The sequence below is a fragment of the Glycine max genome, chromosome 3, assembly GCF_000004515.6.
Source record: "Glycine max cultivar Williams 82 chromosome 3, Glycine_max_v4.0, whole genome shotgun sequence".
In the NCBI taxonomy this organism is placed as follows: domain Eukaryota; kingdom Viridiplantae; phylum Streptophyta; class Magnoliopsida; order Fabales; family Fabaceae; genus Glycine; species Glycine max.
Genome location: NC_016090.4, coordinates 3,943,780 through 3,956,803, shown reverse-complemented (window position 1 = coordinate 3,956,803; position 13,024 = coordinate 3,943,780). Strand labels below are relative to the sequence as shown.

Below are 13,024 nucleotides of genomic sequence, written 5' to 3'. Positions count from 1 at the left end.
TTTCTCTTTCAATATAGTGTAAAAAAAAAATCATTATTTAAATGAAGATACGATTGACTGATTAATTAGAAAAAAATGGAGAAAATCACGTCTAAGTAACTTTAAAGATATTTCTAAAAATATAACACAAATTATTGAAAATTTTAATATTACTTATTAAATTAATTTAATTATTTAATTTTTATAAAGTTGTTAAAGGGGTCATATAAATTAAATTAGATAGTAATATTTTTACGAGTCTTATCAATTTTATAATTATATTAGTTAAAGAATATTAAATATATTATATTAAATAATTTTATTTATTTAAAAAATTATCTAACATAATATTTAATAATTATTATATTTTATTAAATAATTCAAGTTTTTATCAGTAAAAATAAAAAATAATAAGTATCAAGAAGTTTGTCATTCACCTATTTTAATTTCGCATCCAAACGTTTATTAGTATTAAATTAACTAGCAAAAACTGACATGCCAGCTAGGCAATTAAGTAAATAATTTCTAGTATGTTTTATGGGGATGAACGTTAACTATGAGGAACCAAAAATTCTACTCCTAGCTTCTAGTGTTAATAAAGCAAGCAAGTGCTTTTTCCATTTACTTTTTCTTTTCTCTTTCACATTCCCTCTCTTCGGTACTATTCGTTGGAGTCGTGGCATATATTTTGATCTTGTTAATCTGAGCTGTAAGTTGCTTTGTTCCCCATTTCATTTGGATTTTCCTAAATCTCCATGTTCTTAGTTTCACGTGGAGAGAAAAAGCATGCTATGCAATACATATACCTCTTTTTTTTTCCTCCCCCATATGTCCCATATTCATGTTAGATAAAAACAAATAAGCACATAATTTAACTATTATTTTAGAAAATAATTACTTATTTTCTAGTGTAACTATTAAGGATTATTTTAGGAGAAATAATCAATAATTTTAAAAGCTTTAAAAAAATTGACAAAAATAAAATAAAATATTTTTAAAAATGTAGTCAAATACTCACCATCTATTTCTTAAGAGGATTTTTAAATAATAAACAACTATTTTTCTAAATTTAAGCCCTGTCAAACATGTATTAGTTATTAGACCAATAGATGTAATGCCAATTAATGATTTTTGTTTTTTTTTTCTATATTTTAATAATTGATATGAATATATCACATGTAAATATATCCGTGTTCATTGAATGTGTATATATATATATATATATATATATATATATATATATATATTAAAGGTATAGTGAATGTGTATCAATTAAACCTGAAATATACATTAGACTTTCACTTCTAAATCAAGAATATATAATTGATTGAGACTTTTCTTACAGTAAGAAATAGTTACATGCATGTTGTTTAGTAGGGTGCAAAAATCAGTTGTGTGGGCTTCGTACCAACATGAAGCACAGTTTGTCCCAGAAGAACATAAACCAAACAAAAATGCCACGAATATTCATGTTTAGAAAATGCAATTCCTGATTTGTAGGGGGAAAAAAAACAAGTACGATTGAAACACCATTGTATTAGGTTCCAAACTGGTGAAGAAAAATCCAGTAGTACAACTTGAAATAACCAAAAGTAAAAAGAAAAGGAAAAACTTACAACTGAAACAACAAACAAAAGTTGTGAAAGAAATTTGACTGAATATTCTTTGCGTGGTTTATACTATTGTATAGCATTAAAGCTATCAAACTGGATTGTTCTTCACCAGGTGTATATTGCAATATGTGTTATGTTTCAATCTCTATAATAACTTAAAATTCATTGTAATTCCTCTGAAGGACATTGGATCAACTCTAATATGTTGATTACCTCAGCCATATCAGGACGGTTTGAGGGCACTTGTGATGCACAAACCAACCCCAATTTTATCACAGGAATTGCTTCATCTGCAGCAAAATTACCCTTAAGCTTCTCATCAACACATTGCTCCACTTTGCCATCATCCAATGCACTTCTCACCTTGTCACAAAGAACAACAACATCATCCTCCGTGTATTCCACAGGTCTTTTTCCTGTTACCACCTCCAAAATCAAAATTCCAAAACTATAAATGTCACACTTCTCGGTTATCTTGACCGTGCGGCAAGCAAACTCAGGAGCCGTGTATCCAAGTGCACTTTGGATTTTGCTGCTCAAAACACAATGGTCTAGCATTGGCAATAGCCTCACCAAGCCAAAGTCTCCAATCTTTGGTTCATCAGAACAATCTATGAAAACATTGGTTGACTTTAGATTATAGTGAATTAACTCCATTTGGTGCAAATAGGCCAACCCTTTTGCCATTCCAAGAATGATCTTGAACCTTTGTCTCCAAGAAAGCACATTCTTGCTGCTATCATCATCATCATGTAGAAGCTTTTGCAAACTCCCTCTGGCTAGGTACTCATAAATTAGTAGCTGCAAGGATGGAGTCCAATAAAAACCTTCAAGTGCCACTAGATTTTGATGCTTGATCTCCCCAAGCATTTTAACCTCCCTATCAAAGTCTTCTTGAGATTTGGTCAAGGTGGACACTGTAAGCTTCTTGATTGCAACACAATGACCATCTCTAAGGACAGTGCAATAAACAACTCCAAATCCTCCACGGCCTATTTCACTGTCTTTGTTAAGAAGATTATGAGCACCATCAGCAAATTCAGCATCACCAGAAAACATCACAAGCTTGCCATAGTTTGGATCGTTCCTGGGTGAACCACTATAGTCTTCACCACCGGAGAACACAAATGGAGCAGCAGAAGGTATCATCGAAGACCTTGCATGGATATTTAGGACAGTAACAACCACCACACCAATGACAATAAAAATAGCAGCACCGATGGCAATAATGACAGAGATACTGAGCATCATCCTATGTTGATGGTTTTGTAAGGAAGAGCCAGAGTTGGAGTAAGAAGAATTGGGGTTTAGGACAATAGGCTTTGGATGAACAGAAGGGCAAGAGTGATTAACAACAGAACCACATAACAATGGATTACCAGAGACAGATGAAGGAGAGATGATATTGAAGAAACCACCCACTGGTAGCTCACCTAGGAGGTGGTTGTACGAAACATTAAATGAGAAAAGGTTGGAAAGATTTGTCAGCTCCTTTGGTAAGTTTCCTGAGAGCTCATTCCATGAGAAATCTGCATGCTGAAGATTGGTTAGGTTTGCAATGGCTGAAGGGATTGAACCTATAAGCTTGTTGTGAGAAAGATTCCTGAAACATTCCAATGAAATGCACAAAGAGAAAATAATCAGAAAAAATTGTAGACTCTTAAACATAATATTTTGAATTTTCATAACTGAAATAGAACAAAGGAAAAGGTTTTTCAAAACAATTCATCCAAATTATGTTATAATAATAAAGCATGAAAGATGTCAGCTATGGGAGAGGAGCTTACAGAAATGTTAGTTCTGAACACTTCTCAATTTGGGTTGGAATTCTCCCACCTAAGAAGTTCTTTTGTAGCCTCATTTCACTGAGTGAAATTGCCCCTTCTACTTCGGAAGGAATGCTTCCATTAAGCTTGTTGTTACTTAAGTCAAGAATGCACAAAGATTTAAGTTCTCCAATACTCACAGGAATAGACCCTGAGATATTGTTGGTGGACAAATTCAAGACTTGCAAGCTACTAAGACCTCCAACTCCAGATGGAAGTTGACCAAAAAATGCATTTGATGACAAATCCAAAACCTGGAGGCCATGAAAAGATACAGGAATGGAAGTAAGTGAGGGATAATTGCTCTCACTGAAGCTATTCCCTGAAAGAGAGACACTTTGTAAACCCATCCTAAATATCCATGAAGGAAGATGGCCTGCCAAGTGATTGTGGCTGATGTCAAGAGTCAAAAGTTTAATGCAGTTTACCATTAACTCTGGCAGGTTTCCTGTGATCTGATTCCTTGACAGATTCAACCTACTCAGCAAGTCAAGATTTCCTATAGAATTTGGAATCCAACCAGAAAATCTGTTTGCTGAAAAATCCAATGTCTCTAGACTTTTCATTTCTCCTATCCAGTGTGGAATGCCACCAGTGAATGAATTCCCTTGCAAGCTGAGGAATGTGCATGAGGTGAGCTTTTGCATTGACTCAGGAAGTCTTCCAGAGAGAGAATTGCCACTGAAATCAACCAACTTCAAAAGCAAGCAGTCTCCAATATGCTCAGGAACCCTACCAGTGAAGTGGTTACTACCTAGCCTCAACTCCCTCAAATCAATCAGGTTCTGAATTCCTTCTGGAATCTCTCCCTCCAGAAAGTTGTTTGAAAGATCAATTGACTGTAGCCCCCTCAAGAACCACATTCCAGATGGCAATTCCCCGTGTAGCTGGTTAGAGGAAAAGTTCACAATTGCCAATGAATAGCATGAGCTCAAAGAATCAGGAACCTTACCTGTGAGGTTGTTGTTGGCAAATGAAACTACTCTTAGAGACCAACATTGCTGGAAAATCCCATCTGGGATTGGTCCAGAGAGGTTGTTCTCACTCAAATCAACAACTAGCAAATCACCAATTGTGAGAAGATCAGGAGCTATGGTCCCTGTGAAGTTGTTCCTAGAGAGAGACAGAATCTGAAGGAACTGCAACCTCAAAAGGCCTCTATCAATGTGGCCAGAAAGAGAGAATCCATCAAGAACAAGAGAAGATACCCTATTGTTTGCAGGGTCACATTTGACACCAACCCAGTGGCAAGGACTATAATCATCTTCGTTCCACGTAGAGAGTTTCCCTTTTGGGTCTTGTAGACCAGCCTTGAACATTATCAACCCCAACACATCATCGTTGAAAGAAAGGTCTACTGAGATAACTAGGATTGGACCAAAAAGAATAACAAGAGACACTGATAGGAGTAGGGTGAACTGCACTTGCTTCATCAGAGTAGTACTAGAATTATGTAGCAATGCATTCAGTGAAGCTCTTCATGAAAATTTTGCAAAAAAAAAACACTACTTTTTTTTTTCTTACAGGAAACACTGCAATTCCATTTGCTTACATACGGTAGAAAAAGGTTGGAGGGTCCCAACAAAGCATAGTGTATAAAACAAAAGGAAAACAAACAACCACCTTGTCACTCACAAGTATAAGAAAGTTTCAAATGCAAGAAAAAATAATGAGAGAGGGTCACAAAGGTGCTAGTGTTATTATAACTACTGCTACAGTAGCAGTGTAGAAAGGACACAAAAAAGTGGGAGGAGTAACAATCAAATACTCGGTGTATATAAACAGAAAGAGCAGTAAAAACAAACAAAGGAATAGACTAGACAGAAGAGAAGACAGTAACCAAGTGAGGGTGAAAAAAATTAAAAAAATTAAGAGAACAAAACAAAGTAAAGCAACAACTTCAGCTAACTCACTTTCTGCTTTACAAACTTCAGAATTTCCAAGGCTGAATGGTGATAATTGCACTCACAGAGGAGCAGCAGAAGAAGCTTTGAATATTGATTCAAGTGGGGTGACACAACACAGTGTTTTTAGTAAAGAAAAAAGAGTTATTAGTTTGGAGAAAGTGCATGCAGCGAAATTACACAAGCAAACCAGAAACAAAAGACCACACTATATATACTGTGACATGGTAAAGGAAAAACATGGAAACCTTCTTGAGAGTGTAAGATCGATGCTTTGATGTGAATAAAACAGTATTTGATGATTTGAGGGTGTGGTTAAGCATTGTGAAGTGAAGTTGGAACTTGGAACTCGGAACCAAAAAGAAGAATTTGCTTTTGAGTTTTGATTGTGGTGTATAGAAGCTGCTAAAAGAATATAAAAGAAGAACTTGGAACAGAATTAAGAATAAGAAACTGAGAGAAGCCAGAGAGTTTGAAAGAGAAAGTGAGTATAAAAAACATGGATTAAGTCTTGTTTCTACCACTTCTTCTTGTTGTGGTTCTGAAAAGGAGAGTAAAGTGAGAGATATAAAGGGAAAGAGTGAGTGTGTGAGAGAGAGAGGGTGAAAGGAGGGAAGCTTTTTTGCTATTGTGTGCTTTGGCATGGCCTATGGGGTGGAGTTGCTATGGTGTGCATGGCGTGGCAAATGGCTCTGTGGTGGGTCAAACCAGAATCATGGGTGTGAACAAGATTGTTGCGCTTTTGTGACAACTTTTTCATCTGACGTGGTTCGGATGCATGATTATCATCCACCTTGTTTCAAAACATTTTGCAAGAGGATGTAAGGAGAAAGTTATATTAAAAGAAAAAAAAAAGTATCTCTAATAGTGGCAAATTTATAAAAGTGGGGCAATTTTTTAAAAAAATTACAGAAATTGATAGATTTTTAAAATATTACAAAATATAAGTAAGTTGTATTTTAAAATACAATTTGATATAAAAAAATTATGCTTTAAAACACAATTTAAAACTGCAATTAAAAAAATATAAAAAAAATATTGGAGTCGTGATTCAAAACACAACTTCAAATATTTTATATTTTTTAAAAAAAATTATGACATTTTAAAGTCGTATTTTAAAACACGAAATTTTTATATAAAATCATGTTTTAAAACACATCTTATTAATATCATGTAATATTTTTAAAATCCACTCATTCATGTGATTTTTTTTTAAAAATTATCCCACTTTTGTGAATTTGCCTCCAATAGTAGTAGACATTGCTGCAAGTTGTTAACTCTTTTTTTCTTTAGTCCTACGATGTTACATCAATTTAAAGAATTTTAGCAACTTTTCAATCCATACAGCTTTAAGAACCAAAATGAGTCTTACAATACCTCTAAAGTACTATTTAATGCTTAAAAACAGATTCTTAAGAAATCTTCCTCCAATTATGAACTCAGTTATTTAAGAAGCTCCAAGAGGATTAGTTATATTAAATAAGAAATAAAAGATTCAATAAAATATAAGATAAATTTACACAATACTACCAAACGGTTGATTAGTTAACCTATAATTTATGCAAATTAAGCAATCATCTTGAGTTTGAACTTAAATATGTAATTGTGATAACTAAGAATAATTTTATTGAATACAAAAATTAAAAGATTCAATTGAAATATAAATTTCATATGTACAATACAACTGAACGCGTAAATTAGTCGAATCGAACACAAATCAATCAACACATGATTGTTTTAAACATAATTTATAGTCTTTAGTTTGAGTCTAAGTATGTTTTATCTTAATCAATAATCTTGAGTTTAAGCCTAGTTATGACAAAAGAATATTAGATTTAAATAATAAATATTATAATTTTACTTATTCAAAACAATGTGAAAGAATTAAACAACGATGATGTACTGTGTATTTCTTCAAAAAATCTTTGTATGTTTTTAATTCGTTACAACTCTTTAATGTTAGAAAATATGCAAGGAAGAGTTTTTGTCTGTTACCATTTATTATCATAATTTGAGAAATTTTGTGACGAGTTCTTTATAGTCTCTTAAGCTATTGATGGTAGCAACAAGTACTGAAATATAGAGTATGGATTCAAGGGAATTGTATCAATCAAAGATGTGTACTGTTACGGCATAATGCTACTGAATATGTTCACGAGAAGGAAACCAACAAATGAAAGTGGTTCAATGGAATCAATGCGTCATGCAATAAAGTGACATATTCCAGATTCTTGATAGGATGCTACCCATTGATGGTATAAAAACAAGTGTGCAATCTGTTAACATTGACCTTGAATTGTAGGTAAGATTTATCTGACGCTCGATAGTAATGATAGATGGTTTTTGCATCGCTAAACAAAATCAAAATTTAGCATATGCAAATAACAAGATCCGCAATAACCAGAAAAAGTTTTGCTAATGGAAGAGACCTTAGGATCTTAATTAAGAAATCAATGATGAAAGACTTCGTTGATGTATTAATAACATTTTTAATTTAAAAAATAAAAGAATAATGAAGAATGATATATGTGATAACAAATGAAAAGAAAGATGGAAAGAAAAATTAAAAGTAAATTGTAAGAAAAATAAAATACTTTATGATACCCATAAACCAATGTTTAAGCCATACCTGTAACATCTGTTTGAAATTGTAACAAATTCCATGTTTATTTCATTACTCACTGCCACATGGTTATTGTGAAGTGCCAAGAGTTTACAAGTTGCTTATGCTCAGTCAGAATCTTGGACTCTGTTCTGAGCATTAAATAAGAAATATCAGGGAAATTACGCTCCTTGGTGATTCGGGTAGCAAAAAACCACAACAAGTCATTACATGAGGAACACCTTCAGCCATATAGCCAGAAGAAAAGGTTTGTAAAAACCATTAATTCAGCTATGCGTTCATCTTGTACAAATCAAGGGAGAAAAAAATGTAAAAGTTAACCTGGTTGGCATATATAGTTACCCATCAATCTACACCATAAATTCCAACACTTTCCCCACCTTTAAGTTAAGCGACTAAAGGAAACTAAAACATATTTCACCAACTGCAAAAACAAGAAGATGCAACAGAAAGATATTTCAACAGTTTACCTTAAAAAATAGCAGTACCAAAAAACAAAAAGCAAAGGAAGGGTTGGTTCCAGCAACAAAAAAATCTAAATTTCATAACAGAGGTGTATTGAAAATCCAAAAAATTGGACCTAACATCTTGATCTATTCTCTAAGCCTCCCTACGCACAAAGTACAGCTTGCCCATCACATGAAGGATGGCAACAAATGCTATGAAGCCAATGCTCATTACAAGAACAACATTTGGGGAGATCTTGAGTCCAGGGGCATCATCTGTGTAAAATTGGAGCATAGTTCCAGCTGCTCCTCCAGAGGCCGCACCACCGGTTGTTCTCCTTCTCCTCATGCTTGCAGTAGCCGCTGCACTTCCTCTTGGGGGAGCTGTTCCACCTAAAGCCATTTTCTGAAACACACATTTCATACATTAAGAATCTGAAATCAACACCAACATACAAAACATCAAAAAACAACATCAACACTGCATTTTCATATCCCCCTTCCAGAATAATTTGAAAAACAAGTTTCTTAGATAACTGGAAGGAAAATCTCAAGTACTCAACTCTCAAATGAATGAAAAAGCAATGCATTAGATACACTCAAGCAAAAATTACGGCTAGGCATGTATACTTTCAATTTTAATATCTTATGCTTTCTCCTCTTCATGTTCATGAAATTAAGAAAGGACAAAACTTAGATGCAAATCCACGAGTGTTTTTGGTGCTGTTCTCCAATCATAATTGCAGTCTCAACTCGGTATTCGCAAAATAAAGCTTTGCATTAAAGGTTAAAATGGATTACTGAGGGGAAACTCCAATCCTAATTGAAGATCAAAACACTAAAAGCACCTGTGAAATTGCATTTTAAGTTTTGTTCTTTAAGAAACTGCGATCCGCAAGAAAATCAAGATCGACAACCCCCTCACATCTTGAGCCCAATACTTCAAATTATTAACAAACATTAAAATTCAAGATCCAAAACCCTAGTCTTCTCTACAGCACAACCCTACTCAGATCCCAAAGCACAAACAATCAATTTTGCCTACATTAGTGTACCCCTCTATTGAACAATCACAAAACCTAAAAAACAAACCTTTAACTGCAGAGATTCAGAAAACCTCGTACATCAAAAAAATAAAACAAAAATTGGATCCGCAACGTCATAGTTAACATCAATTAGAGGGATCATTCACGAACGGAACACGAAATCCACAATTCAAACTAAATCCATGCAATTTGACAGAAGGAACAATTCAAATCGCAGAAAGACAGCAAATTCACATTTAAAAAATTTAGCCACGCGCAAAAAAAAAAAATCATCGAAGACAGATCGTGGATACAAATCTTCAATTTCAGAACCCTAAAAATTTAGGGAAAAATATCAGATCTGTGACCAGAACTTATTATCTAAGGGAATGAGAAGAAAGAACCTGAATGCGAAATTCCGGTGAGCGAGATTCGTCGGTGTCGCAGATTCGAGAGAGGAAAACTCGCCGGAAATTTAGAACTCCGTTTAAACGTGTACGACTTGTTTCTCTTTATTATCGTTTTTTTTTTTTTATAATCGAAGGCGAATTTGACTTCGCTTAGTCCACGTGAAAACGACCAATCATAATTTGCCATGTCATCATACCATGCAAATTATCGATCATAATCTTCATATGTGGAATTTTAGTTTTGGTTGGGTCAAGTAGATGGGCCAGTGAAGTTGGGCATTTTGGGCTATCGTTACTTGTTTTGGCCCAATAATTTCTGGTTAAGCAATGGAGGGGTGTTGTTAGGTGCACCCAGTATTATTGCTGGTGCATCCAAATTTAAGTGAAGTAGTAAAATATCCTTTCACTTAAATTTTAAAAACCCTTTCTCCTTGCATTACTGTTCCTCCGTTCGTGTCATATTCTTCCCTAGTGTTGTTGCTTCGTCTTCCTCGCTGTTGCCACTGTTGTTGGCTACTTGTATTGTCGGGTTTGAGGACGTCTCCTCGCTGTTGTGTTGTTTCTATCGTTGAGGTAAGTTTGATTCTATATACTACATACGAATTACATGCGTTATACGGATTAAGTAATTCGTATAACTCATACGGATTATGTAATTTGTATGTATTTTTTAATTATTAATAAATTAATTATATTTATTTTTTTAATAGTAAAAGTTTTTTTATAAAAAAATATTATTATTTTTGTTTTTAAATAGGTTTTTTTGTATGAAATATAACTATATTATTTTCTTTTTTGTTTGTAAATAGTTATTGTTTATTTTATAAATAAAAAATAGTTTATTTTTAATTATGTTTTAAATAGTTATTTTTTTAATTGTAAATATGTTAATTTTAATTTTGTTTTTAAATACGTATTGTTTGTTTTTTAAATAAAAATAGTTTATTTTGAATTATGTTTTGAAATAGTTATTTTTTCAAATTGTAAATATATTAATTTTGTTTTTGTTTTTAAATAGTTTTTTATGAAATATGAATATATTATTTTCTTTTTTGTTTGTAAATAGTTATTGTTTATTATATAAATAAAAAATTATTTATTTTGAATTATGTTTTTAAATAGATATTTCTTTAAATTATAAATATATTCATTTTATTTTGGTTAAATATTTTTTTATGAAATATAAACATATTATTTTCTTTTTTGTTTGTAAATATATTTTTTATTTTATAAATAAAAATAGTTTATTTTTAATTATGTATTTAAATAGTTATTTTTTAATTGTAAATATATTAATTTTAATTTTGTTTTCAAATACGTATTGTTTGTTTTTTTAATACATAGTTTTCATTTTTGTTTTGAAAAAGCTGTTGTTTTATTTTTAATTATAAATATATTTATAATTATTATATATTTTTTTATGTAAGTAATTAATTATAGTGTTTTTTAAGTTTCTTTTTAATAAAGAAGTTAATTCACTATATAAAAATAATTACAAATAAAATTTGAAAATATATATATATATAATAATTTTTTTAGTTATGAATTATTGTATTGTAATTGATTTAAGTATCGTTTGAATTTTGACATAAATTTGTATGTATGTGCAAATTTGCAGATTATGGTTAGAACTAGAGGTTTAAGTCGTGCTTTAGGCAGAATTATAGGAAGTCCTGGGGAGAGAAGATAATCGTGCTTCAGATGAACCTGGCGAAGGCCTAAAACATCCGCACGTAGGCAGTAGGAAGTTGTCGTTGTTGTTGAGGATGCTCCTCACGTGGATGACGCAGCTGAAGAGGTCTTCCAATAGCCTGAGGAAGCAGGTGTTGATGCCCAGGGTTTTCCAGGCAGGGCGTATGACACGAGTTCTGACTGCCTATGCTGATCATATTACAGTCATTGTTTGGAATGGAAAGGTATTTATAGTTTTTAATAAATTATATTTCAATGAGTATTTTTTTATTATTGTTAAAATTATTTAAATTTTTTTAGGAATGTCCTGAATTGAAGCTATCCTCCCATGGAACAAAGGACTTATATCGGCTGCCACTGGACTGAAGGGTTAGTCGCTGCCACTGGATAAAGTCTTTTGATCGCATGTTTATTGGACACTGGCGATCAGGGACTTATATCGGCTTTTGTCGAGAGGTGACACAAAGAAACAAGCAGTTTCCATCTTCCAGTAGGAGAGGTCACCATCACCCTCGATGATGTGGCATCTTTGCTTCATCTACCCATCATAGGCACATTCCATAGCTTCGACACTTTTCATGTCGACAAAGCGGTATTGATGTTAGTGGAGTTACTTGAAGTAAGTGAAGATGAAGCCAGAACTGAGATAGTATAGTGTCATGGGGCATATGTACGCCTATCATGGCTACGAGTGATTTATCATAGCAAATGTGAGGTCGGACACTGGACTGTAACAGCTCAAGCTTATTTGTTGCATTAGCTAAGTTGCACTCTTTTTGCTAACAAGAGTGCAACACACGTGCATGTGCTGTTCTTGGACGCCTTTTGAGACCACAGTTAGAGTGGAAGCTACGCATGGGAGCTACTGCTCTAGTGCATATGTACGATAATTTGAATGATACTTATAAGAGCGGCAACAGACAACTTGTTGGATATATCACACTATTATGGGTAATTGTCATTGAATGTTATTTAAATTTTTTTTTAATATGTTCATTTGATATTTTTTTTGTTCTAATGAAATTTGTTTAGTGTTGAATTTATGAGTATTTTTCATCTATTGCTAAGGCTTTTACGGATGAAGACTATGATGAAAGGTCACCATGTGCCTATCGCTGAACCTCTATGAAAGCCTCTACGAAGGCATTACCAGCATCGACGAATCGGAAGCATCTAGATTGACTGACGGCTGCTGATGTTTGTTGGATGCCTTACGGTGACCACCGTGTAGTTAGAAAGTTTGACCTTATTTCATGTTTTTCTGGACATATCCGATGGGGTCCCGTTGTCGTCATACACTGACCAGAGAAGGTTGTGCGGCAATTTGGGTATGTTCATACGATTCCTCCACACTCTTCGGGTTCAAGATTATGCATGGAAGATATTGACAACATATGGATGCATTTCTCTAACTACCTTGCACTAGTGGGCCAAATTTGTGTTGTGCCTGAACAATGTGCACTGGACTACATGGACTGGTTCTACATGATTTCGCATCCATTCATG

At 33.3% G+C, this 13,024-nt stretch overlaps 2 protein-coding genes across 2 annotated transcripts; both read right to left on the bottom strand.

The window, feature by feature from the left end:
* Positions 1-1,346: 1,346 nt before the first annotated feature.
* LOC100812508 (probable LRR receptor-like serine/threonine-protein kinase IRK) lies at positions 1,347-5,888 on the bottom strand. Its single transcript, XM_003521941.5, has 2 exons — positions 3,380-5,888; positions 1,347-3,195 (listed from the first exon to the last, which is right to left on the bottom strand). The coding sequence occupies exons 1-2, from the start codon at positions 4,849-4,851 to the stop codon at positions 1,755-1,757; spliced, it is 2,913 nt and encodes a 970-aa protein (XP_003521989.1). The 5' UTR covers positions 4,852-5,888; the 3' UTR covers positions 1,347-1,754.
* A 2,511-nt stretch (positions 5,889-8,399) lies between these two features.
* On the bottom strand, positions 8,400-9,978 carry LOC100790740 (protein transport protein Sec61 subunit beta). The gene is made up of 2 exons (XM_003522001.5): positions 9,821-9,978; positions 8,400-8,797 (listed from the first exon to the last, which is right to left on the bottom strand). Exon 2 carries the CDS (start codon positions 8,792-8,794, stop codon positions 8,546-8,548), a length of 249 nt encoding a protein of 82 aa, XP_003522049.1. The 5' UTR covers positions 8,795-8,797; positions 9,821-9,978; the 3' UTR covers positions 8,400-8,545.
* Between the last annotated feature and the right edge of the window lie 3,046 nt (positions 9,979-13,024).

What these genes read in the sequence shown, in the direction of transcription:
- LOC100812508 (XM_003521941.5), bottom strand. Translation starts at nt 4,851, where the DNA reads ATGAAGCAAGTGCAGTTCACCCTACTCCTATCAGTGTCTCTTGTTATT. An exon ending in TGTTCAGAACTAACATTTCT is followed by an intron (nt 3,196 to 3,379) that starts GTAAGCTCCTCT and finishes GGAATGTTTCAG; the next exon opens with GAATCTTTCTCACAACAAGC.
- LOC100790740 (XM_003522001.5), bottom strand. Translation starts at nt 8,794, where the DNA reads ATGGCTTTAGGTGGAACAGCTCCCCCAAGAGGAAGTGCAGCGGCTACT.